Here is a 23,960-nt window from a genome sequence, read left to right on the forward strand (position 1 = left end):
TAAATTGGTCTGATGTTTTTGGCAGAAGTTGTGTTGAATGAATATTCCACCCACGATGCGCCACTTTCACTGTTACTGCTTCCAGAAAAATATAAATATGACAATCGATAGAATGATACTGAGTCTCTGGTATCTTATTGGGATGCTTGGAGTTTTGGATTGTTTAGCACGCAGCATTAGTGATATTTGATGGTTTATTTGACCATCTTTCACTATCATGTGTTTGCATATTCTTTTGACTATTGTATAGATCCTATTACATTCTTTCCTTCCATATACAGTCTTTCCTCCTCTTTCTTTAGAAAATCAGCAAGAGTCAATCATTACGAAAGTCTCGCCGAATTGCACCCGGTTTATATCCATCATTTTTCCCTCCGTCCTTTTAATGTCTGCGAATATTTTCTGGCTCGTGCGTTACCGAAGAGATGCATCAGAATGGACAAGGCACTATCGAGCAGAATTAGACAAGAACAAAACCTTATGGAGGGCGGCCTAATCGCGCTTTTTGTATTGTCGTGTTTAGCCTGAATACTTACTGCTCTCTTCTAAAGAAACAGAGACCTAAATATGTGATGCCACAGGTACAATGAAGCGGCAATATAAAATGCCAAGAGCCATATCAGAATGGATGATAGGCCACGCTCCTTTGTAGCCTTGTGTGAATCATCAAAGCACCATGAAGAGCAAGATTGGTCCGTGAGTCAGCAACACTTCATGCCTCCTGACTGAACGCGAACGAGAAAAGATGTGCTTGGAAAATTGGTAGTAAAAGCGAAAAGAATATGCCATGCTCTCTTGCTCATGCATCATCCACCTTCCCCTCCTATAAAAAGAAAGGCCAAAATAGCTAATTTCCAATCATCTCTCTCTCTCTCTCGAGATCTCTCGACAATGGGTTTCTTGATGGGGGATTCTAAGACGATTGCCACGCACTATCTGCTGTGCAAAGGAGCAATCTTGTTGGCCCTACTGAGATGGGTCTTGTCTCGGGCTGTCAAGCTAAGAGACAGAGCCGCCATGACCCTCTTTTCAAGTGCCTCCACAGAGAGCCTCCGCTCTCGTTCTTCTCCACCTCGCGCGCCGCCCTCGGAGCTCGCTGCAGACGGTCCTCCTCTGGCCGCCAACTACGGAGATGTCACGGTCAAGAGACTGCAGGCGAGCTGCGACACCTGCGCGGTCTGCTTCAGCCCGTTGATGGAGGGCGACGAGGTGAGGGTGCTCAGGAACTGCTGCCACGTCTACCACAGAGAGTGCCTCGACAGATGGGTCGGATGCGATCCCGATCATCATCACGATCATGATCGTCGTGATGATTGCAGCAATCACAGGACGTGCCCGCTTTGCAGGGCCCCGCTGTGGGCTCCTTCGCAGAGCTTGAAGCTGGCCAGGACAGAGCCCAGATGGACCGTGAAGAGGCTCTGTTCCTCCGTCTGGGGATGCGATCCGTAGCGACAGAAACCAGTTCGGACATGCACGATGAAGAAGCACGAAAGCAGATATATATGTCATTCACTTCCCCTTTTCGTTTTTGTATTTGAAGTTTGTATTTTCTTTCTACTCCTTCCTTACTAAGAAGAGGAGAATCTTGGAGATGGATACCCTAATTTTGGCTTGTCTATAAATGGAGGTAAAAAAGTAACTTTTTTTTTGTCATTTTCACGAGAAGGTATTGAGTATCATTTGAATCTTGAAAAACTACGAAAAAGTTAGAAGCTAATCCTTTTAAGGTGTGTGACAAAACCTTCACGAATGGCTGCCCTCTTTCGTAGTTTTCGAAATCCCGCCCTTATTCGTTAATCAATCGGGTCTAACACGCGAGACCTTATGTAAGGGGAAATTCTTGTCTGAACTCGAATCTGATGGGTCAAGCATATCGTGACCGTTAATTTTGAGTGATTCACAAAATCAACAATCGCGATGTACCAGGCTGAGCGACCTTGATTTAGGGAAGAACTTCCCTAATATAAAGACCACTAGAAAATACCTGCGCTTTGTGGTGCATGTCCTGTTGAATAACTCGTCATAAATATCTTAAATTTTTCATACAATGATTTCCATACTTTATTAGAGTGTAGCATTCTTTCGTATTTTAAGAAAAAAAATTGTATTTTTCCGTACATGTATTTGTTATATCTTCTCAAAATCACACTTGAATCAACTTATAATAGTCCTGACTAATTAAATGAGCATCTACTTCTCTATTCCAAAAGCACGTGGAAATCAAAGCCAAGAAACCTTCCTTTTCTTCTATTAAAATCCCATTCTTGTAAAGTTCAACAAAATAAAATAAATTAAATCGACAAAAAAGATCATCGACAATGTGGAAAAAATATCTTTTCAAATACTTATCCATGAAATAAACTTTTGCTTAATCCTAATTGACTAATATTAAAAAGGAAAGCACCTTAAAAATGAATAAGCAATTCTTTTCGCTCCTTTTTACTTGAATTTTGAGTGTAGGACCATCCTTTCTAAAAGTCTAAATTATATGTATTTGGTGAGAGACACAAAATATACATTACACACTGCTAATTTTTACCACATTTAAAAGATTTTTTTTTTATGTAACTAAGTAATTGACTCCGTATATTCGTTTATTAATATAAAAAGATTTTGTCTACGTAGCAATTGAAAAGGAGAAAAAGAAAATGGAAAAAGGAGAAAAAAAAAGAGAGGGCATAGTCTGAAGAGGCAAAGTACCAAAAAAGCCATAAACTTATTGCATTTGTATCAATTCAATTATAAACCTTTCAATTGAGTCATAAACTTTTTGCATCTGTGTTAATTGAGTCCATCCGGCCAAACTAGGTCGGAAATTGCCAACGTGGACGCCGGTCGTTTTGTATGACACTGGCAACCGGCGTCGCTGACGTGGACATTTTTGATAATATTTTAATAGTTTTTTTTCAAGAATTTTAATTTTAATTTCTTCTTTCTTGTTTTCTGTTTTTTTTTTCCCGCCTTGTCAGCCATAGGGCGAGGGTCGCAGCCCTTGCCCTTGCCCGCCTAGCTCGCTCTGACCATCGCTAGCGAGCGTGGACAAGGCCTCCTCTCCCAGATCTGGGCAAGGCCGGCTTTAGCCTCGCCATCTGCGAGCGAGACCACGGTCGCCTTGGCTCGTGGTCGGCTAGGCCCTGGCGAGGCGGCCTCAATTGGCACAAATACAAAAAGTCCTGTACTAAAATAGCCCAATTGAAAAGTTGAGGATGGAATCGGCACCAATATAATAACTTCAAAGACTTTTTTGGGCCCAAATTGATGGGCTCAAACATAACCGCGTCTCGGCCCAAACCCGAGGACCCGAAAACCGAAAAATCAAAAAATCAAAATAATCGCCGGAAATAACAAAAAAAAAAGTCAAAAATCCTTGCTCTTTCCCTTTCCTTCGACCCTCGCTCATCATAGAATATTTTACCAGTTGCGCTCACCGGAGCCGAGGAAAAAAGAGAAGTTGCAGGTTCCTCTTCCTCCTCTTCTTCTTCTCTAGGTCCGTGCAGATCTGCATCTCCCCCTTCCCCCCCTCCCCCTAGATCTCCGATCCCGACGAGGCCGAAGGTATGCTCCCGCCGTCCCTTGCGATCGTCCTGCGCCTCCGTGCATGAGAATGCCGTGATCTCGTTGCGGGAGATCTCGATCCTCTCCGATTCGGAGGTTCGCCGCTGCTGACTCTTCCGTTTTTTGTGTTCGTGCCCCGGCGCAGGGAGCGCGCGCGCGGCGAGAGAGAGAGAGAGAGAGCGAGAGCTGGAATCGAGGAAATGGCGGGCGGAGGAGCGGCGGGCGGGTTCGTCACCCGAGCGTTCGAGTCGATGCTCAAGGAGTGTGCCAGCTCGAAGAAGCATCCCGACCTCCAGGGCGCCATTCAGTCGTATATAGGTGCGTGCAATTGGACATCCGCTCTGGTCATTTTCCTTTTTGCGCGCGCGAATCGCGAAGCCGGTGATTGTCGAGCCGGAGATGCTGATTTGCTAGCTCGCTCGTTCGTTCGTTGCACAGAGTCGTGCGCATCGGAATATTTTGTTTTTGTCTTGTCCTGGTGCCCGGTGCTGTAATTAGCTTCAGGCTTTTCGCTTGCCTATGCAAGTGCGCTGGCTAGTTAGTTCAGTCGTGCTCTGAGAAGTGAATGAAAATCGCTAAATGAAAATGTATCTGTTTCGGAGAAAAGCCGGGAAAGATGGACAGCTCCAGTGCTGGAATGGGGCTTCTTATAGTGAGAGTTGCTGTTGGTTTCTATGTGTCTGTAGATGACTACTATTTCTGGTTTGATTGTAGTATCTATGTTCCCAGTCATGAGTCATTGAGGCAGAACATGATTTGGATTTTCAGCTTGTCAAATTTTTTTTTTCTCCTGTTAGAATGCTGGTCCAGTTGCCAAGTTTTGGCGTTTTTTATTTGATGTAATGATTCCTTGTGTTTATTTGAGTCTATCGATTTTCACGTCATCTTTTTTTATTTTTATTGCTAAGCATTACGAAGGCTCATCGAGGTTTATGTTGTTTCAGACAATACAAAAGAGGTGGCTCAACCTTCTGCCAACAATGAGGCAAAGGGAGCGCAACAATTGGTTGCCGAGGGGAGGTATGGGAGTAGACTAATTCAAAACTTGCTAGCTTTGTTTTCATTTTTCAATTTGTCACTATAGATTTCTTTAAGCTTCTAGAATTTTCTTTATTGTACTCGTTCTTTCGTATTTGAGATTGCGTGCCGCGTAAATGAGATTCACCTTTAAGTCAACGATTTTCCTTATCATGCACCATTGGGATGAAAATGTAATCTCTAGGTGATTCAGTGTATGCAAAATTTGTTGTTTACTCCGTTTTGCTTTTTATTGGACATGCATTATTTGAAATAACGTAGTCTTGTGATGAGGCTGGTGTTTTGCTAGGATTTAGGACATACGAGAAACTTTTGTATGTACTTGATTCACAAGTGTAGTGGACCGTGTGTATATCGTTCTCCTTTTCCATTCTCACCAGCAAAGAAATTGGTTTTAGTCGCTTCCATTGTTATTTATGTATTTTATTGGCAAAATCTCTCCAAGAACGTGTTGTGCTTATGTTAAATTAAAGAATTTTGCATCTCTGTACTTGATGACATGGTAAAATGTGATTCTGAGATGACATGTAAATTGCAACTACATAATCTTTGGACAAGGATAAACCATAATGATTTATGCGGCATATGCCACGGCGTAATTGGTGGTTAAGCATTTAAATTAGAAGGAGTTGGATGTGGTTGAAACAATTGATGATTTCATAATGGATGGGGGCATGTTGAAAGGGATAAAAAGGATAGGATAGAAAGATAGTGTTAATCGTATGTCACATTGACTAGGAAGATCTAGGAGTATACGGGCGCTATGTAAAGATGTTCCTCTCATCTCATGGAGAGGATGCTGGATTGAGATTCTGGGGAAAGACTTTATTTGTGCAGATTCTAATTTTTTTTTCCTTTGAAAATACTCATGATTGAGGACACAATTTTTGTTTGCTTGGAAGGACTGTGCGTTCAGGTGTAAGGAATCGGCACCTTTCCAGGATGGGAATGCCAATAACTTTGCAATTTTGCACATTAATTTTGACTGTGTGCGCACGTTCTCTTTCTCAATAATTTATTTAAAGGACATAGTTGACATTTTTCACTGCTTCCTTTCCATTTTCACCTGCGTTATTAGTCACAACCAAAGCAGGCAACTGAATTCCCTATCAAATCCATTCATCCACAGTTACATCCTATTGCTTGTGCCAATTGTAATATGCATTCTGTTCTTCGCCCTTTATGATTGGAAAGGAGGGGAGAAGTGAAGGGAGGAATTTGACCTATCTTGATTTGGGACCATTTAATCTCTTGTTGCTGTAATCTCTTCCTCTGTTGGAGAAGTTTGAAAATTAACAGAATACTGGATTTGCATCATGTGATTCGATGTATGGAAAAGACTAGATGCGGATGATTCTGACTTGTCTTCAAAACCCCCTCTTTCCCTACCCAATTTTCTACTCTCAGTGTGGCTGAAACTGATGGTGGAGGTGCAAAACAAGTAATAGAGTCCGATCAGTCACACACATTGGCACCCAGTGGTGAAGGAGCAGAGCAAGTTGTGAAGCCAGTGGTTGCAGCTGGAGCTATTACAGCTGCATTGGCTAGTGCAGGGAACACTTTAGGAGGAGCTGAGGTGGAGCTTGTCCTGAATCCACTCAGACTTGCTTTTGAGACAAAGAACACGAAAGTTCTGGAACCTGCTCTGGATTGTCTCCATGTATGTAACAATAAACTCTTGTCTAGTTCCAACTTCCCCATGATTCTTCTTCCGACTAGGAACCATGGTCGAATTTTAAGGGTGGCTATATTCAGTCTACTATTTAACTCTTTGGGTCTTTATTATTATTATTATTATTATTATTATTATTATTATTATTAAGTATTTATGCTTTTAGGGCTGTCGCAACATATTAGATTTGACATGGCTGGGCTTCATCAATTGGGAGCAACCAGCTATCTTTTCTTGACAAGATACTTATAGTACATAACAACTGGGCAATAACCTGTTTATTCTGATTATTTTGTCTTCCAGCTATTGTTTAATCTTACTTCAAAGTATGGTTATCTTTCCTTTGATCCCCGTGTCCAGATTTTATCATCTTGTCATAATTGTCCTTGTCACACTTCAAATGACTTGGTAACTAATTTTTCCAACCGAATGTTTTCCAGAAACTTATTGCTTATGATCATTTGGAGGGAGATCCTGGTTTAGATGGTGGGAAGAACGTTCCTTTGTTCACAGACATTCTGAACATGGTTTGTGGTTGTGTCGATAATTCATCACCTGATAGGTATATATTCTTGAATCTTAGTGATCTCTTATTCATAATATAGTAAATGGGGACTATTGTTCATATATGTTGCTCGTTCTGTCCATTTTGTGAAACAATGTGCAGCACCATCCTGCTAGTGTTAAAGGTACTTCTCACTGCAGTAGCATCGGCAAAGTTCCGAGGTATGTTCTGACCAATTAAAACCTTTGTCTGTGCTTACTTTGGATTTCTCGTTCAATTAAGTAATTCCCAGTTTGCTATAGTGGGTGAAGGGGTACAAAGTGGTGCTCTTATTAAATGAGTCAGGCAGATGCTTTCCTTTTCCTTTCCTTGGGATTTGAGTAATCTAAGTCCATTTAAAGGGGGTGCTCCTGTTATCTCTGTGATGCTGTTCTTGTTGGACTTCATATTGAAAAAAAGTGGCATGTGTCTACATGAATATGGAAATATGATGATACTTTGATTAACTCCTGCTTTGCTGAGTGTGGTTGTTTAATGCTAAAATATGATCTGTATTCTGTGGTGAAATGTCTTTTGGTAATCAAGTGCCAAGTAGTCCATGAAGTAAGGCACACAAGTTAATAGTCCTTGCCGACAGTAAGGCACACAAGTTAGTAGTAAGTCTTATGATCAAGATTGTTTGCCTCTTGTAGGACCTCCTTACAAGAAGTATCCTTATCAGTTAAATCTAAAGAAATAATAAGCCAAACTTAGTTGATCAGTGAAGCTACAGTTCAGCTAGAATTGAGTGAAGCATAGATATTGATGTATACATATTTTAACAACAATCTTTATGTCGTAGTTTTAGCATACAATGAAATGATAGCCGACATTTCAACAGAGGCACCTGTGTATTTCAAGATTCTGTCCTATAATCTCCTTTATCATTGAGACTTGATGAAAGAAATCTGAAAAATGTCAGGGTGGTGGACTGTATAATGACTAGACTTTAGTTTGTAATTGATATTGGTGATAATAGATCTCATGACTGAATCACGTCAAATTATAAGCAGTGACCAACTGCATCTTGGGCAATTATGTATACTTGTTTTCTGCAAATATATTACTAATAGTAATGTGGCCAACAGGTTACTTGTAGCACTCATACTGTTGTAATTTGAGTTTCTGCTTCCCTGCATACGTGAATATGTCATGATGTGGTGATATCTCAATCTGCATTATACGTCCGTGTTTATACTATGCCCTTTTACATACCCTGTGTTGCTTATGTTGCAGTGCATGGGGAATCTTTGCTGGGAGTGATCAGAGTGTGCTATAATATTGCTCTTAATAGGTACGTCCTATTGATTACCATCTTCCATGTGATGAAAACTCAAGAAAATAATTGTGACTGAACATTCTATTTGCAGCAAAAATCCTATAAACCAAGCAACATCAAAGGCAATGTTGACACAGATGATTAGCATCGTATTCCGGAGGATGGAGTCTGATCTGGTAGGGATATATCTTTTGTTCTGAAAATCCATTAGACCTGTATGCCTTGATGCATTTAGATATAGATATGTGTGTGTCGCATGTAGGGGTAAAAACAGTTCTCTTTGCTGTTTGTCCAACAAAATTAACATCTGTTGAAATTATTAGGTCTCTGCTCCCTCAGTTTCTGCTAGTGCCCGAAAACCAGAAACTCCTTCAGAAGAGAATTCGAGCTCAACAGCTGAAGAGACTTCTTCCAGTAATGAAAATGAGAAAGAAATGACGTTGGGTGATGCGCTAACTCAGGCCAAAGAGACCTCTCTTGCATCTGTAGAGGAACTCCAAAGCCTTGCTGGCGGTGCTGATATTAAGGTGAAGTTCTTTTCATATCATCTCTACAATTTATTTGATTGATATCAACGATTAAAGTCACTGGTCCTCATTTGTGCTAACTAGCTTTTGGGCAAACATGCACCCTGCGCTTTATGATTTATCATGTGGATTTGAGCTGCCTATCATGATTATTTAGAATCTCTAAATCACATATGTTTTGGTAGTGAGAGAGATTGCTAAAATGCAATGTTCTTTGCACCTTTGATCTTAGTTTATGAATTCATAGGCGCTTAATGTCCAAGATAGCTTCATATTGCATTACTGTGTTTTTTTAGGTGCAATGGCAATATAATGTTGCAGGCATATGGAACCGTTATTTATTGTTTTGTAATGGCATATGCAAGCACAATGCAACTATTGTAGCAGAAAAAAGGAAAGGTCAATGGCATTATAAGTGCTTCAGTTCCATTGTATGAATATGCTCTATGGTTCAGCATATATTGCTGAGGGTCTGATAGTTCGGATGGAAGCTTTCCTCTCTCTTTATTTTTTTCTGATGCCATAACATCTTAATCTTTTGGAGCAGACACTTCCTTGCTAGAGTTTCCTGTATTAAGCTTTATATTTTCTACATTTTTTTATTTGAATTTATGAAGGAAAAATAGTTGAAATTTGTATTGTCATCTTGATATATATGCGCAGGCAAGCATCGCATATATCCATGCGTGTCAATGAATCCGATTCTGACAATTTTTACTACGACGACACTTTCTTTCTTCATAGGGTTTAGAGGCCGTGCTTGACAAGGCTGTCCACCTTGAAGATGGTAAAAAGATAACAAGGTATGCATAGCTATGTGCTAGGTGTGCTTGTGAGGTCGTTATTCAAAAATAATTTCCTGGATGCGTGAACATTTTACTTTCACAGAGGAATTGACCTGGAGAGCATGAGCGTAGGACAGCGTGATGCTTTATTGGTGTTCCGAACACTTTGCAAGGTTGGTGTTTTACAATTATTTCTGCATCTCTTTATGCTTTCATAAGCATCTTCTGAATAGTCTGCCTGCAATTCATGCAGATGGGTATGAAGGAAGATAGTGATGAGGTTACGGTGAAGACACGTATATTGTCTCTTGAGCTACTGCAGGTCTTCTTGAATCTCTGCTTTGATGCAGCATGTTTCCTTTGTTATTTTACTGGAATAATCACCAAATATCAGTTACATTCTCAATGTCACCCGACATATTTAATTTCAACTGTGGTTTGGCATGCTTGTAGTTTCCTCTGTGAGGAGTGTTCTCGGATTAATACCCTAGCTTCTATTGTACATTTTGATGATAGACTTATAGAATCCACAAGCAATGTGATGTATAAAAGTGGTTTTTTTTTTTTATCTTGAGATCTTTGTTGAAAATTTCTCTGATAGTTTGAAACTGCAAATGAATTAAGCTGGTACGTAATATTGCTGCAGGGGTTGCTGGAAGGTGTTAGCCATTCATTTACTAAGAACTTCCATTTCATCGATTCAGTGAAAGCTTATCTTTCGTATGCTTTACTGCGGGCTTCGGTTTCTCAATCCCCTGTCATCTTTCAGGTTTATATTGATATTATACACGCTTGCTTTATATATGCTTGAAGATACTTGGTTTGACTTAAATCTTTTGCAGTACGCAACTGGCATCTTCTCAGTACTCATGCTGCGGTTTAGAGAAAGTCTTAAAGTATGCCTTGCTCTGAGTACACCAGAAATACTTTCTTTCTTAGTTTTGTTGTTAGGTGCCCCATGATCTTTGTTCCTACCTGACTTTTCAGGGAGAGATCGGTGTCTTCTTTCCCTTGATAGTTCTACGGTCATTGGACGGCTCTAAATCTCCCATTACCCAAAAAACAAGTGTTCTTCGGTACATTTATCGTTCGATTTGTTATATCCTTCAACTCTTGGCCACCTACAAATGGTCAATATTCAAAAATTGCTATGTGATGGAGCATATTTCTGCAGGATGCTTGAGAAAATATGCAGGGATCCTCAAATGCTTGTCGACTTGTATGTGAACTACGATTGTGATCTTGAGGCACCAAATTTGTTTGAGCGCATGGTGATCTTACTTCCTATATCCCCATTCACTGCACGTTACTGCACTCATATCCTGCCCTTTGACTCTGTTATATGGTTGGCACATCTTTCTCAGCGTCTGTTCGTTGCTTTAGGTTACCACGCTGTCTAAATTAGCTCAAGGGACACAAAATGCCGATCCCAATTCTGTTGCTCATTCACAGGCAGCTTCCATCAAAGGTTCTTCACTTCAGGTTGGTTAATCTGTTTACTGAGGTCTCGAAAGTTAGCTGTCAGTGTCTTCCTTAACTTTATATCTTTGTATGCTAAAAGATGATGGTATATGACTCATCAAACCTTTGTACATCAATTCTGCAGTGCCTCGTGAATGTGCTCAAATCGCTTGTTGATTGGGAGAAGGCACACAGGGAGTCAAAAGAGCAGAACAATCTTGATGATGTTTCAGATAGAGAGTCGTTGGAAATGAAAAAAAAGGAAGATGTGCCCAGTAACTTTGAAAAGGCGAAGGCTCATAAATCATCATTGGAAGCTGCCGTCTCTGAGGCAAGTTACTTACGCTTGTGATTTTTATGGAGTATGTTCATTTTGATAGATCAGGAACCCGAGTATGAGAAAGAACAAGCAGTGCAGGAGCTAACATTCTTGCATAGTGTTTCAAGGCAAATCTCTTTATTCATCGAAAGAAGAATTTTCTCGTCAATATATGACGAGAGAAACGTGACCAGAAGTTGAGTAAACCATGCATTTCCCATCAGCCAGTTCTATCCTTGTCATGATTTTTCAGAGAAAGTGACCGAGACAATTAGATTCTTGAATCTGGAATTAGGATTTACTGGAGTCAGTTAGGTTTTTATCATCACCTTCAAATAAATCAGTGGAGATCAATCTGCGGAGTATTGCTGATTGAAGATGAATGGCGATTAGTTTGCCTTTTACTGTGGTCTTTGATGTATTTCTTATTCTCTCTTACTGTTTATTCAATTAGAAATGGCATCTTAAGGATGTTTGTTAATGATTGCTATAGTAAGTTGTGGATGAACACAAAACCATAGAAGTTGTCCTGTGTTTTGATACCTTATAACATTAATCTAGATGGCCTTTTCAAATTTTATCTGTCATAAATAGCATTTTTCTTGGTTATCTAGTTAACAGAACCTTTTTTGTATAATGGCAAATTGTTGCTTGCACTGGATATCTCATCTAGCAAAAAGTTTAAGAAAGCATCTTCTTCTGAGATATTTGATAGTGGTCTTTCATTTTTCTTGTCCCGTGATTAGACTTTACTGGCTTTACTTCTGCAAAAATATCACTGGGTGATATGTTAGTCCTGCACTGTGTGAAGAATACTCTTTGTCGTTGTTTCAATATGCAGCTCTATTGAAGGGCTCAATCTTAGCTTTGTCATGTTGCAGTTCAATAGGAAACCTGTGAAGGGTGTAGAGTTTTTAACATCAAATAAGTTAGTGGAGAATACACCTGCTTCTGTTGCCCAGTTCCTGAGGACTACAAACAATTTAGACAAGGTTCGATCTCTAGACTACATTTCACCAATTTCAAGTTTGATATTGAATTGTCTCAAGATTGTTGCTTCTGCAGGCTATGATTGGTGATTATTTGGGTCAACACGAAGAATTTCCGCTCGCTGTCATGCATGCCTATGTGGAGTCCATGAAGTTTTCAGGAATGAAGTTTGATAGTGCCATTCGTGAATTCCTTAAAGGATTCAGACTTCCAGGAGAGGCTCAAAAAATAGATCGGATTATGGAAAAATTTGCTGAAAGGTTTGTATCTGTCTTCTTTTGTCCCTGCCTTTGGCAATTAAGTTATAGTATGCATAGATATGATCGGATTCTGCGTGATTAAAGGTAGACAACTTATGCAACTGGGAGGTAAATGGTCACAGTCTCAATTTCTGGGAACCATCCTGTATTTTCGTCATACAAGTTGATCCGAAATTCTTGAACCAGCTTTGCTTTCCATGAATGCACGATTATGTACATATGGATGGTTCAATCTGCTCCTGTCGATACAATCCACATTGTCTATGTGATCATTGGCGCCATTGGGAAATTCAATTTGGTTACAGATTGTGGTCAAGTTCCTCCTCTTTCACCCTTAATCTTTCGTTATACTTGACATAGCAAAAACTTGCACACATTTAGCATTAGACGGTGAACCGAGTTTTTGAAGGCTGTCAATGTTGTAATGGTTTTGTTGTTCTGGCTATGACTGACTCGATATCATGGTTTTTTTTGTATGTTTCATATTTGAGAGGCAATGGAGGAATACGGTGTTGTTCTTGTCATGTCACTTGTCACATTTTCATCTTGACCTTATGATGGGGATCATTGGTCTAACAAAGTAATAAGCATCCTTTGCTGTTTATCTTTGCTATCTTCTGAAAACTCTTATCTGTTGTTTTGGCAGATATTGTGCCGATAACCCAGGCCTCTTTAAAAATGCAGATACTGCATATGTTCTTGCTTATGCTGTTATAATGTTGAATACCGATGCGCATAACCCGAATATTTCGGCTAAGATGTCGAAATCGGATTTTGTACGCATGAATATCATGAATGATACTGATGACAATGCCCCGAAGGAGCTTCTTGAAGAGATTTATGATTCTATAGTTAAAGAGGAGATCAAATTGAAAGATGAGACAGCTGGTATGGGGAAGAGTAACACATTGAAGCCAGAAAATGAGGAAAGAAGTGGCCTTGTCAGTATTTTGAATCTTGCTCTCCCTAAAGGAAAGTCATCAGTGGATCCTAAGAATGACAGTGCTGCTATCGTCAAACAAACACAGGCTATATTTCGTAAACAAGGAGTAAAAAGAGGAGTATTTTACTCATCACAGAAGATTGAACTTGCAAAGCCAATGGTTGAAGCCGTAGGATGGCCTTTGCTTGCAACTTTCTCGGTTACAATGGAGGAAGGGGATAACAAACCCAGAGTTCTTCTTTGTATGGAGGGGTTCAAAGCTGGGATACACATCACTTATGTTCTTGGAATGGATACAATGCGCTACGCATTCCTAACCTCCCTGGTTAGGTAGGTTCCCTTATCAAAGCTCTAAAAGCTGATTCTTTACCTGAACAACACACCTTCTTTCCCTCCTCCTTCCTTCCTTACGGCATCCTTTGACATTGGGTGTACAGTACCTTTTACTAGTTTTCTTTACTTTAATTTTGAAAAACCTTTCTTGTTTATGATGTTTGCAGTTTTAGGTTGCAATTTATTTTCACTAGAATTAGATATGATCTTTGTAATGTTCTTCTACAACCCATTTTCAATCTGGAATCTCACCAGCTCCCTTCATGCAAAGGGCTCTGCAACCAAAATGGCTACCTGAACCTTAGCTAGCTAAAAAGTAATCTAACAATGTTGAAAAAGGGTGAAATTATTATTGTCAATTTTTTTTGGGTGGTGGGTGGGTTGAAGTTGCGGGGAATGGGGGCATGGGCTATTTAAAAATAAATCTTGGAAGGTGTTAGGTTAATGCTGGAGGTCTCTCTGGTGCAGACTATTTAAAATTGTTTATTTGGTGGTCGATTTTACTAGCATGTTTTGTCTATATTATGGTCTGGTTTTGCAGATAATTAGTTTGCTAGATAATGGCTTCATATGCTTTTTATAGGTCTACCTTCTTGCATGCGCCGAAGGATATGCGCAGTAAGAATGTAGAAGCATTGCGGACATTGCTTGCTCTATGCGATACAGAGACTGATTCTCTTCAAGACACTTGGAATGCAGTTCTCGAATGTGTCTCTCGGCTTGAATACATAACATCAACACCGTCAATAGCTGCAACTGTGATGCATGGATCCAATCAAATTTCTAGGGATGCAGTTCTTCAATCTCTTAGAGAGCTGGCTGGGAAACCTGCTGAGCAAGTATTTGTAAATAGTGTCAAGTTACCTAGCGATACTATTGTAGAATTCTTTAATGCCCTTTGTGGCGTATCAGCTGAAGAACTAAAACAGACACCAGCCCGTGTTTTCAGCTTGCAAAAGCTTGTGGAGATCAGTTATTACAATATGGCACGCATCCGGCTGGTAAGTGTCACCTCTTATCTACTGATTTTCACTAAGTTCTTCAATAAGAGAACTGTAGATGGTCAAGTGATGTACTCTTCTCAACTAGTAGATTATCTATGAGCTATCTGTATTTGATGATTAATCTCTGCAATTGCTGCTTATGATGATTTGTTGTTCTCTACACACCTTCAGCTGACATTGTAAATGCATGTTATGATTCAGGTATGGGCACGGATATGGTCTGTCTTGGCTAATCATTTTATTTCTGCTGGGAGCCATCATGATCAAAAAATTGCGATGTACGCCATTGATTCTCTAAGGCAGCTTGGTATGAAGTATCTGGAGCGTGCTGAGTTGGCCAATTTCACTTTCCAAAATGACATCCTCAAACCATTTGTTGTGCTGATGAGAAATAGTCAAAGTGAATCTTTAAGGGGTTTGATTGTTGACTGCATTGTGCAAGTACGAATAAGTGGTTTTCCTTACTGGTAGTCTTTGCTGAGTGCATTATACATAAGTTGTTACAATCATGCATTTTCTGTTTCATGTCAGATGATCAAATCTAAAGTTGGAAGCATTAAGTCTGGCTGGCGTAGTGTATTTATGATTTTTACGGCCTCTGCTGACGATGAGTTGGAATCTATTGTTGAAAGTGCATTTGAAAATGTTGAACAAGGTCAGATTCAATTGTTTTTGTTTTCTATTGCTTCATCGTCAAATATATGTACTTTGTGATGTATTAGTGTTCTTAGAGCCCGTTCAGTGGCTAATACACAGAACATTTTGCAGTTATCTTGGAGCACTTTGATCAAGTTGTTGGAGATTGTTTTATGGACTGCGTTAACTGCCTTATTCGGTTTGCTAATAACAAAAGTTCTCATCGAATAAGTTTGAAGGCTATTGCTCTTCTACGTATATGTGAGGATCGTCTAGCTGAGGTAGGTTCTTGGTTTTCATGGTTGAGCATATTGCTTATTTTCTGCTTAAACTATATACCTCATATGCTATGAGCTTGATAAATATTATGAAGATAAAGGAATACTAATTCTCATAGTTCAATAAGACAGCATCTCAACAAGAGCCTTCTTCTCATGTTGCACTATGATATAATACTGTTTTTGCTGGGTAAATGCCCCTCAATATCTCTACTGTACAGTGATTATATTGACCTGTGGTGGTTAATGCAAAAAGAAAGTATCTTAGTTTTCACCAGTCACATGTTTTTAATCATTGTGCATATGGTGGTCCGTTGATCTTTCTGTATATTCTGTAACTTTTATCACCATATGTTCAGGTTCAGATCAATTTTTTTAGGCTGCCTAAAAAGCTTGAGTCTCCTTAACTTGAATCACAGAAGTTTTTGAGAGTTACTGCAGATTGAAGCCTTTATCTGTCTCTAAAGATGATCATCAGGAATTTTATATGGGGAAGGGGATCCCCTATCTACCTTTAGTCACGATTCATGAAAAAAATATATTTTGAAACTACAAAAACCTTTTGAATTATGATGAAATTGAACAGGAGTATTAAAATGTGTAGAAAGATGATGTGAGATAAGGCTACGGAAGAAAGACATGATTTCTTGGTGGAAACTTTCTTGAAGTGAATGTTTGTGCTATTATCACACTATGCCTTAGCATTGGAAGAGTGTTGCCTTTTTAACTTCTAAGAAAGATGGCTGTGTTTCAACTTTATTAAAGAGAAATCTGCCCTGCTGTAAAGTGGCGGAAAACCAACTGTTCTCTAGAAATTATGATAATATGGGTTAATGTCACCAGTAGCCTGAGTCTTGCCTGAAAATCAAAATCATACCTCTACTTTCTTTTCTTTTTTTTTTCCAAAAGCGTCTATTTACTATTTAGAAAGCGCCACTCATCATCCCAAGGTTGGTCCAATGGTGGAATTTGGTAACATGGCATTAACGCCGTTAATATTGCTGGCGTGGAATTTCTTTTTTCAAATCTCTCACGTTGAACCAGGCCCCTCCCCCCCCTGGAAACTGCGGATTCCTCCTCCTCTGTCTTCTTCAAACCCTACCTAACCAAAAACTCACAAAATCTGACACCCACAGCCACACCAATGCATAAACCATGATTCTTACCCACTCACTGCCATGGGCACGAGCTCCATATTTCACGGAAGAGCATCGAGGATTGGCTACTAATTGACTGCTATGGCAAGAATGAGTTTTGTGTTGCATATGTTGAAGCAATTTGCTATTTCTATATTTCATTTTCAAGATATAGATTGAACTTTTGAGAGTTCGAGTTTTCAGTTGAATTTGGTATCATAGGAGCCAATTTCTAGTATTTGTTCATGCGATTGACTAGAGACCTCTTCTATTGAATCGATAGCTGCGTTTGAATGTAGCTCAAATGCTCTTTGTCGTTCAATTCAATTGGGAAACATGGTTTCCCTATAGAATTGAATCTTTTTCTTGCCTGAGTCCATGGCCACGAGCCCAAAGCATGAGCGGCCATGGCAGTCATGATCCGAGATCTTGAGCTCGAGTGGCCATGGCGGTCACAAGCCTAAAGCTCAAGCTTGAGTGGCCATGGTCACAAGCCTAGAGCTCGAGCAGCCATGGGCGAAAGCCTAGATCTCAAGCTCGAGAGGCCATGGCAGTGGGCTCGAGTTTTGTCCATGGTGGCCAAGAGCTCAAGCAGCCATGGATGCTGTGAGCGAGCTTGAGCTTGAGGCCATGATCGATGACTCTGGATCCATACTCTCTCTCTCTCTCTCTCTCTCTCTCTCTCTCTCTCTCTCTCAGTTTTTCTTTTCTTTTTTAATTTCTATGTTGCCTGATGTGGCGCTTATTTGATGCCATAATAAATTCGAAGGAACCATAACACAACACGCGTATTCTGCAATCCATGTCAGCAAAAATTGACCGGCAGGAGAGAAAGTATGACTGAAGAACTGGCAGTAGCACTTTTACAATGTAGAGGGACGCTTTTGAACCAATAACAAGTAGAAGGACGATTTTGATTTTTGGATATAAGTATAGGGACCAGTTGGTGACGTGTGACATTAACCCTTATGATTTGAATGCCCTATATTGGATGTGCAACTGTGTAGCATGATTGAGGAGAAGGGAGGTCTGGCTTTGCACATCATTCAAGTGGTCTGGGAAAGTTTAGGCGTGTGCATCTGAACTTAGAGACTGTTTCGCTGGTTTGACACGTGCCTCAGGAACAGAACCATTTCCCTTGTGCTTAGGATGTTGTCAATTTGTCCCTGATTGTTTAATCTATATGCTGCTGCAATTAGAATTTCTCTTACATCATTAGGATCACTTTCGTTTGTGTTGAAAACTTTAATTAGTGATGTCAAGTTTCGTTCAAAGGAGGCATTCTTATTTGTCTTCACCACAAACAAGTGGCATTTGCTTGCCTTTGCTAAGCTGTTCCATTATTCTGATTTTAGGGCCTTATACCTGGTGGCGCATTGAGGCCTATTGACATAGAGGCAGATGCAAACTTTGATGTGACAGAGCACTACTGGTTCCCAATGCTGGCTGGTTTATCTGATCTGACAACTGATCCTAGACCAGAGGTCAGAAGCTGTGCACTTGAAGTTTTGTTTGATCTATTGAATGAGAGAGGTAGCAAGTTTTCAACATCATTTTGGGAGAGTATCTTCCACCGTGTCTTGTTTCCCATTTTTGATCATGTGAGGCATGTGGGAAAGGAAGGCTCAGTTTCTTCTGGCGACGAATGGCTTCGAGAAACCAGCGTCCATTCTCTTCAGTTGCTGTGCAATCTATTCAACACTTTTTACAAGGTATTGTGAACTTGGGAATTAGGTGCCATTGGTAACTATGACTTGATGATACATATATTCGTGAAGGAAAGCATGAAAATTTGTGGGTAAAATAATCTGTGTTCTTTTATACAGGATTCACATAATACTTTCATAGCAGCACTTGATAAGACTAAAATTACATGGGTAACTCAATAATCTGATATATCAGGGTGTTGTTTGTGGATGTTAGCTATGGTTTGACTTTTGGAGGACATTTACGCATTCATCCTAGAGAATATTTTTTATCCAAAGATCTGCCATATAGGACAACAAGGGAGATATGCACATCTTTCTCTCTAAATGTTTATTTTTGAAAGTTCTGGTCACATCCTTCCTCTTCATTCATACCCATTAGTTTCCTTTCAACCGAACAGTAGACTGATAGACTGATTTTTCAAACATTTGTTCCTATGGACGATTAAGTTCCCTATATAGCTATTCTTGTCTCAAAGTTTCCGTCTTTTGCAGGAGGTCTGTTTTATGCTGCCACCGCTATTAAGTCTGCTCTTGGATTGTGCCAAAAGGACTGATCAGTCCGTTGTTTCAATTTCTCTGGGTGCACTGGTGCACCTCATCGAAGTTGGCGGACATCAATTTAGCGTGAGTGATTGGGAGACTTTATTGAAAAGCATAAGGTGCGTTCATGCACGACTCGATTTTGTCCTTTCCTCTTCTGACTTTTCAAAGTTTAGGTGCCTTAGACTTTTGTAATTCATTGGCACAATTTTCTCCTGTTTTTTCTGAGCTAATTCATGTACGACTCAATTTTCTTCTGTTCATATTGATTTTGACTGATAGAGATGCTACATATACAACACAACCTCTTGAGCTTCTCAATGCATTGGGATTTGAGAACCTGAAAAACCACACTGCATTGACCAAAGAATCGGAGGTTAATACGGGGGATATTGCCTCACCACAGATTCTAGACAATGGTGAAGTGTATGATCATCAATTGGATGTCAATGATGGAACTCCAAAGAGCACAAGTGCGTATCTGAATCACCATCAAGAATTGGCATCTCCTTCTAACTTGGATGGTTATGAAGGTGAAGGTAAGTTATTTACTTTCCTAGTTGATTTTTTTTCCTGTTGCAGCATCTGATGGCAATGAACTGCACTTTCATTGGAATTTTGTAAAAAATAAAGTAAATGAATGCTTTTAAAACCATTTTGTCGATCACTAGCTTAGGGAAGCCCAAACTCGAGCAACAATTTTAGAAGATTGTGAAAGTTTAACACACTAACCCTATCCATTGTAGGTGTTCCATCACCATCAGGAAGATCTCAGAAATCAGTAGAAGGAGGCATTCAACGTAGTCAGACTATTGGTCAAAGAATAATGGGGAATATGATGGACAATCTCCTCCTTCGAAGTTTTACGTCCAAATCGAAAGGTCATGCTTTGGATGCTTCAGTGCCATCTTCTCCAGCTAAGGTAACGTTCCATCTATCATCTTTATAGAATAACATATCTTCTTCATTTCTGTAGGATAGTTACACAATTCAGCTAGTTAGTTTTTACCTGGACATGCCCCTACCTTGTTGTGACGTCGGGAAGAAGTCTGCATTTATGCTCTGTCAAAACGTAATATAGTGGTTGTTATTAATCATCCGTCCAAACTTAATTTGGTTGCAATTGATAGTGTACTTACGTTCTCCCAAAATTAATTTCATTGCCATCTAACGTGATGGCGTGACATATCCTCTATGTACAGGTTTGAGTCGTGTGTTTGATAATTAATGTGTGGAAGGTAGAAAATCGAAAATTTTTACACATCTCTTTTATTCTCTTTTTTGTAATTGCTACTGTATTATAGGTACACTTGTCGGATATGAAACGAATTTATTTTCTCATTTGGCACATAATGTGTATTTCTTTCTTGATTAGTATCGTATGTACTTATCGAATGAATATGGAGCTAGGACTTTATATGTACTTCCACTGTCAATCTGGAGACTTTCTTTTCAACAAACCCATTGACTGCAAACCAGTCATTTGCTTTACTTATTCAAGTTCTTAGAATAATTTTCTTGAGTTACTGTGTCAATCATCATATCAGATCAATGGGTATGGCAGCTTTAACTCTTTCCAGCAAAAGATATAAATATAATAGGTCAATGAACAATCTATTCGTTTAACTGATGATGGGGAATGACCGATATATCATATTCCTGTATTGTTACTGCAACATGAATGGATGGAGAGAAGAGAACCGATATTTCTACATTATTCTAAGGTAATTTGCTTTCACGGGTGATTCACGGAAGGGGTTTTTTTCTTTGTTTGAAGCATTTTAGGGTAATTCTAGTCATTGCAAGCCAATGAAGGCGATACTTTTAATATTTCAAAGCATTGATGCATGTGATGAATGGCTTTTGGGTTGCCTTTTCTCTTAACGGATCTACTTTTTACGTAGGTTTCAAATGTCACTGAACCTGATGCAAAAGATGAGGAGGAGACTCCATTGTTACAAACAGTTAGAGGAAAATGCATCACACAGTTACTACTTCTTGGTGCCATTGACAGTATTCAGGTATTATTTTATATCTTTGTTCTGCTGTGCATGTCTTTTCAAACTGTTAGGCCACCTCCAGCCAGAGGCCATAGTACAATGATAGTCATCAACATTATTTACCATTTTGAGGGCTGCTTCCTTCTGTTACAGAGCGGTAAGATTACTCACCAAAATGACTTCCTCTTAATTTGCAGAGGAAATACTGGAGCAAGTTGAAAGCACTGCAAAAGATTGCGATAATGGACATATTGTTTTCGGTGTTGGAATTTGCTACTTCTTATAATTCATACTCCAATCTCCGAATGCGAATGCGATACATTCCTGCTGAAAGGTTTGTCCGGACTCAGAACCATTCAATCCACTTTCTTCTTTCTAGCCAAAAAAAAAAAAAAAAAAAAAACTCCACTTTCTTCTATTGCTCTATTGCCAGTTGATAGAATGGGGTGATTGGGCTTCCTAGTGAGCGGTTTATCTTTTGCAGGCCACCAATTAATCTTCTTCGCCAGGAATTAGCTGGAACGTGCATTTATCTGGACATCTTACAAAAGACAATAGGACATTGTGTCAAGAATGAGGAGCATTCTGAAGCCAATGGGTCTTCTGATCATACTTCATTCGACAGTGATGAGGAAAAACTTGTAGGGATTGCTGAAGATAAGCTGGTGTCATTCTGTGAACAGGTGCTCAAGGAGGCATCTGATCTCCAGTCCAGTGTGGTGGAAAGCACTAATATGGATATCCATCGAGTTCTGGAGTTGCGTTCACCTGTCATAGTAAAGGTACATCTGCTGTATCTTTCAGTCCTTAAAGAATGAAATTATGGTTTTAAGGGTCAGTTATTTTCCTGATTTGGTTGTCTAAGTTGGTCTGCATAAATTGTGTTCAGAAACATGCCTCGAGTTGCTATAGTCTCCTGCTGCTCCTGTATATTGCATGAAATCATTATGCCTTTACAGATAAGAGATTTTTCATTTTTCATCTACCTCCAGAAAGTATCATTTCCATCAATCTTTTGTTTTTATTTGCCCTTAACAGTGATGAAGGCTTCCACTTTTTTCCACACTCAGTTCATGTTGGTTTCTTTAAAAATGGTATATTTTTCAAATCCAATACTAGTATGTGATTATTTCTTCGGGCATATATATTCCGTCTATCTGTCATTTAAGGACAGCTTGACTAAAACTCACCCAACCATTCTTTACTGTGAGATGTGAGAATTTCAGATGCAGTGCAGTTTTTTCTACGTTTGGCTGTACTGTTTCCTGAAGGGTAAATGACACAAATGTTCCCTGAACTTTGGCCCAATGTGCAATGTGATCCCTGAACTTTAGCCCAATGTGTAATGTTGTCCCTGAATTTTTAGTTTGTTTAATGCGGTTCCTACACTTTTGGTACATGTTCAATTTTGTCCTTGGATTGTATGAAAATATTTAATGTTGTCATTCCATTTGTTCAAGCACAAGATACTCAAACTTTAGTGGGGATGTTTACAGTCTCAACTCTTCACCCTTGCTTTCCCTGCGTCTAACGAATTTATTTAAGTATAGGCCCACATCATTTTATTGTATGAGTTGTTGTTTGTCACAGAAAGTTCTGGATATTACAGAAATGACGGTGTTTTTTCTTTTCAGGTGCTTAAAGGCATGTCCTCTATAAACAGTAAAATTTTCAGGAGACACCTTAGAGAGTTTTATCCTTTACTAACAAAACTTGTATGCTGCGATCAGGTACTCTCCTGCTTCCATGGCCTATTTTTTGGTCTAAGGCTGGCTTAATCAGGTTCAATGTTGTGAGCTGCGATTTCTTTAACATCCTCCTTGCAATAATCTCTGTCTTCCAGACTCTTCAATGGTTCCTTTAAAAATATTCTTGTTATATTTAGTGATCGATGGGTATGGCAGCTTTAATACTTCTCAACATTATTCTATCTTGATGAATCTGCAATCGCCTGTTGGCAGCACTTAAGAATGATAGAAGGTTTTATATTTTTATGGTTAATAAACATAGTAGACCATGCTGAAATCCTTTTGACATGGATTGCACTTGTGGAAATGATACACGATTGCATTTTCTAAGAATTAACAAGAAATGATTAACAGCTAGTGTCTTCCTCAGTTAAGGCCATAGGCCCATAACTTCCATTTGAACTGGTTTTTTTCCTTCCTTTTAGTTTAGGAAATATTTGGTTATTACAATCTACTGCTAGTTAATTTGTCCTCAGAAGTGAAAATAAAATCAAGATTTACCCTTCTGATTACTCACCACTATTGGAATCAGTATTTTATTAGCAACTGAAAATAAGACTAATTTTCGTCATTATACTGAAAATATTCACTTGATTAGTGTAGGACTTCTCGTGCGCTCAACCTAATGCTAACCCCCAACAATTTTCCATCCTGGGTAGTATATGAAGTTTTGCAAAATTTTTTACTCACTCAGTCCGGGGTTTTAAGTGTACGGCGGGAATGTCTGCTGCTGTAAGCAAATAGTGCGAGAGAAGTGCTTAATTGAGCTCTAACTGAAGGGCGGAGTTGGATTGGAAGGGGTTTTAACATTTTTTATTCATTGATTCAGTAACTTGGAAATGATCTCAAAGTGTCGAGTGGGTGCTGATGATGTTCATAGTTTACCTGCGATGAACATATCTGATGGATTAACATCTTTCAATTATGCAGATGGATGTTCGTGGAGCTCTTGGCGATCTTTTCAAGGCCCAATTGATGGTTCTCCTACCATCATAACCTGCATTATTCGTGAGCTTTTCCAAGTGATGATTTTCTGCGGTACATACCTTCCGTACAGATCAACTCTTGTTCTGCCGACTTTCACGATCTCCTGCCATTTGATATTGTTTGCTAGAGATGGGGTGAAAATGTGGATTTATCCCGTCTTGTTTTACCCTCGAAAGAGATATACAATGCCGATCATGTATTGCCTAGGAAGATTTT

At 39.4% G+C, this 23,960-nt stretch overlaps 2 protein-coding genes across 3 annotated transcripts; both read left to right on the forward strand.

The window, feature by feature from the left end:
- The first annotated feature begins 55 nt into the window (after positions 1-55).
- On the forward strand, positions 56-1,497 carry LOC115671026 (E3 ubiquitin-protein ligase Os03g0188200). The gene has a single exon (XM_030592468.2). It carries the CDS (start codon positions 802-804, stop codon positions 1,447-1,449), a length of 648 nt encoding a protein of 215 aa, XP_030448328.1. The 5' UTR covers positions 56-801; the 3' UTR covers positions 1,450-1,497.
- A 1,942-nt stretch (positions 1,498-3,439) lies between these two features.
- On the forward strand, positions 3,440-23,919 carry LOC115671307 (brefeldin A-inhibited guanine nucleotide-exchange protein 5). 2 transcript variants are annotated; one of them, XM_056321045.1, is made up of 34 exons: positions 3,440-3,555; positions 3,701-3,873; positions 4,500-4,575; positions 6,001-6,253; positions 6,706-6,827; positions 6,933-6,991; positions 8,046-8,103; positions 8,180-8,264; positions 8,412-8,615; positions 9,360-9,418; positions 9,504-9,573; positions 9,654-9,722; positions 10,047-10,169; positions 10,243-10,296; positions 10,388-10,476; positions 10,575-10,671; positions 10,784-10,882; positions 11,007-11,192; positions 12,062-12,172; positions 12,246-12,430; positions 13,077-13,703; positions 14,290-14,707; positions 14,912-15,151; positions 15,242-15,365; positions 15,479-15,627; positions 18,116-18,472; positions 18,962-19,128; positions 19,292-19,548; positions 19,756-19,931; positions 20,914-21,030; positions 21,207-21,343; positions 21,494-21,791; positions 22,644-22,739; positions 23,688-23,919. In XM_056321045.1, exons 2-34 carry the CDS (start codon positions 3,756-3,758, stop codon positions 23,751-23,753), a joined length of 5,346 nt encoding a protein of 1,781 aa, XP_056177020.1. In that variant the 5' UTR covers positions 3,440-3,555; positions 3,701-3,755; the 3' UTR covers positions 23,754-23,919. The 2 variants fall into 2 exon arrangements, with proteins under 2 accessions (XP_056177020.1, XP_030448703.1); XM_030592843.2 differs by having other exon boundaries at positions 3,442-3,555; positions 3,722-3,873.
- The last annotated feature ends 41 nt before the right edge of the window (positions 23,920-23,960 follow it).

The sequence above is a fragment of the Syzygium oleosum genome, unplaced genomic scaffold (assembly GCF_021117445.2).
Source record: "Syzygium oleosum isolate NSW1041296 unplaced genomic scaffold, Sole_v2.1 Sole_v2.21, whole genome shotgun sequence".
Classification (NCBI taxonomy): domain Eukaryota; kingdom Viridiplantae; phylum Streptophyta; class Magnoliopsida; order Myrtales; family Myrtaceae; genus Syzygium; species Syzygium oleosum.

Excerpts from the sequence above, each read along its gene's own strand:
- LOC115671026 (XM_030592468.2), top strand. The coding sequence starts at position 802 with ATGCATCATCCACCTTCCCCTCCTATAAAAAGAAAGGCCAAAATAGCT.
- LOC115671307 (XM_056321045.1), top strand. The coding sequence starts at position 3,756 with ATGGCGGGCGGAGGAGCGGCGGGCGGGTTCGTCACCCGAGCGTTCGAG. Across the intron at positions 15,152-15,241 it reads TTGTTGACTGCATTGTGCAA|ATGATCAAATCTAAAGTTGG; the intron begins GTACGAATAAGT and ends GTTTCATGTCAG. Across the intron at positions 21,031-21,206 it reads GTGCCATTGACAGTATTCAG|AGGAAATACTGGAGCAAGTT; the intron begins GTATTATTTTAT and ends CTTAATTTGCAG.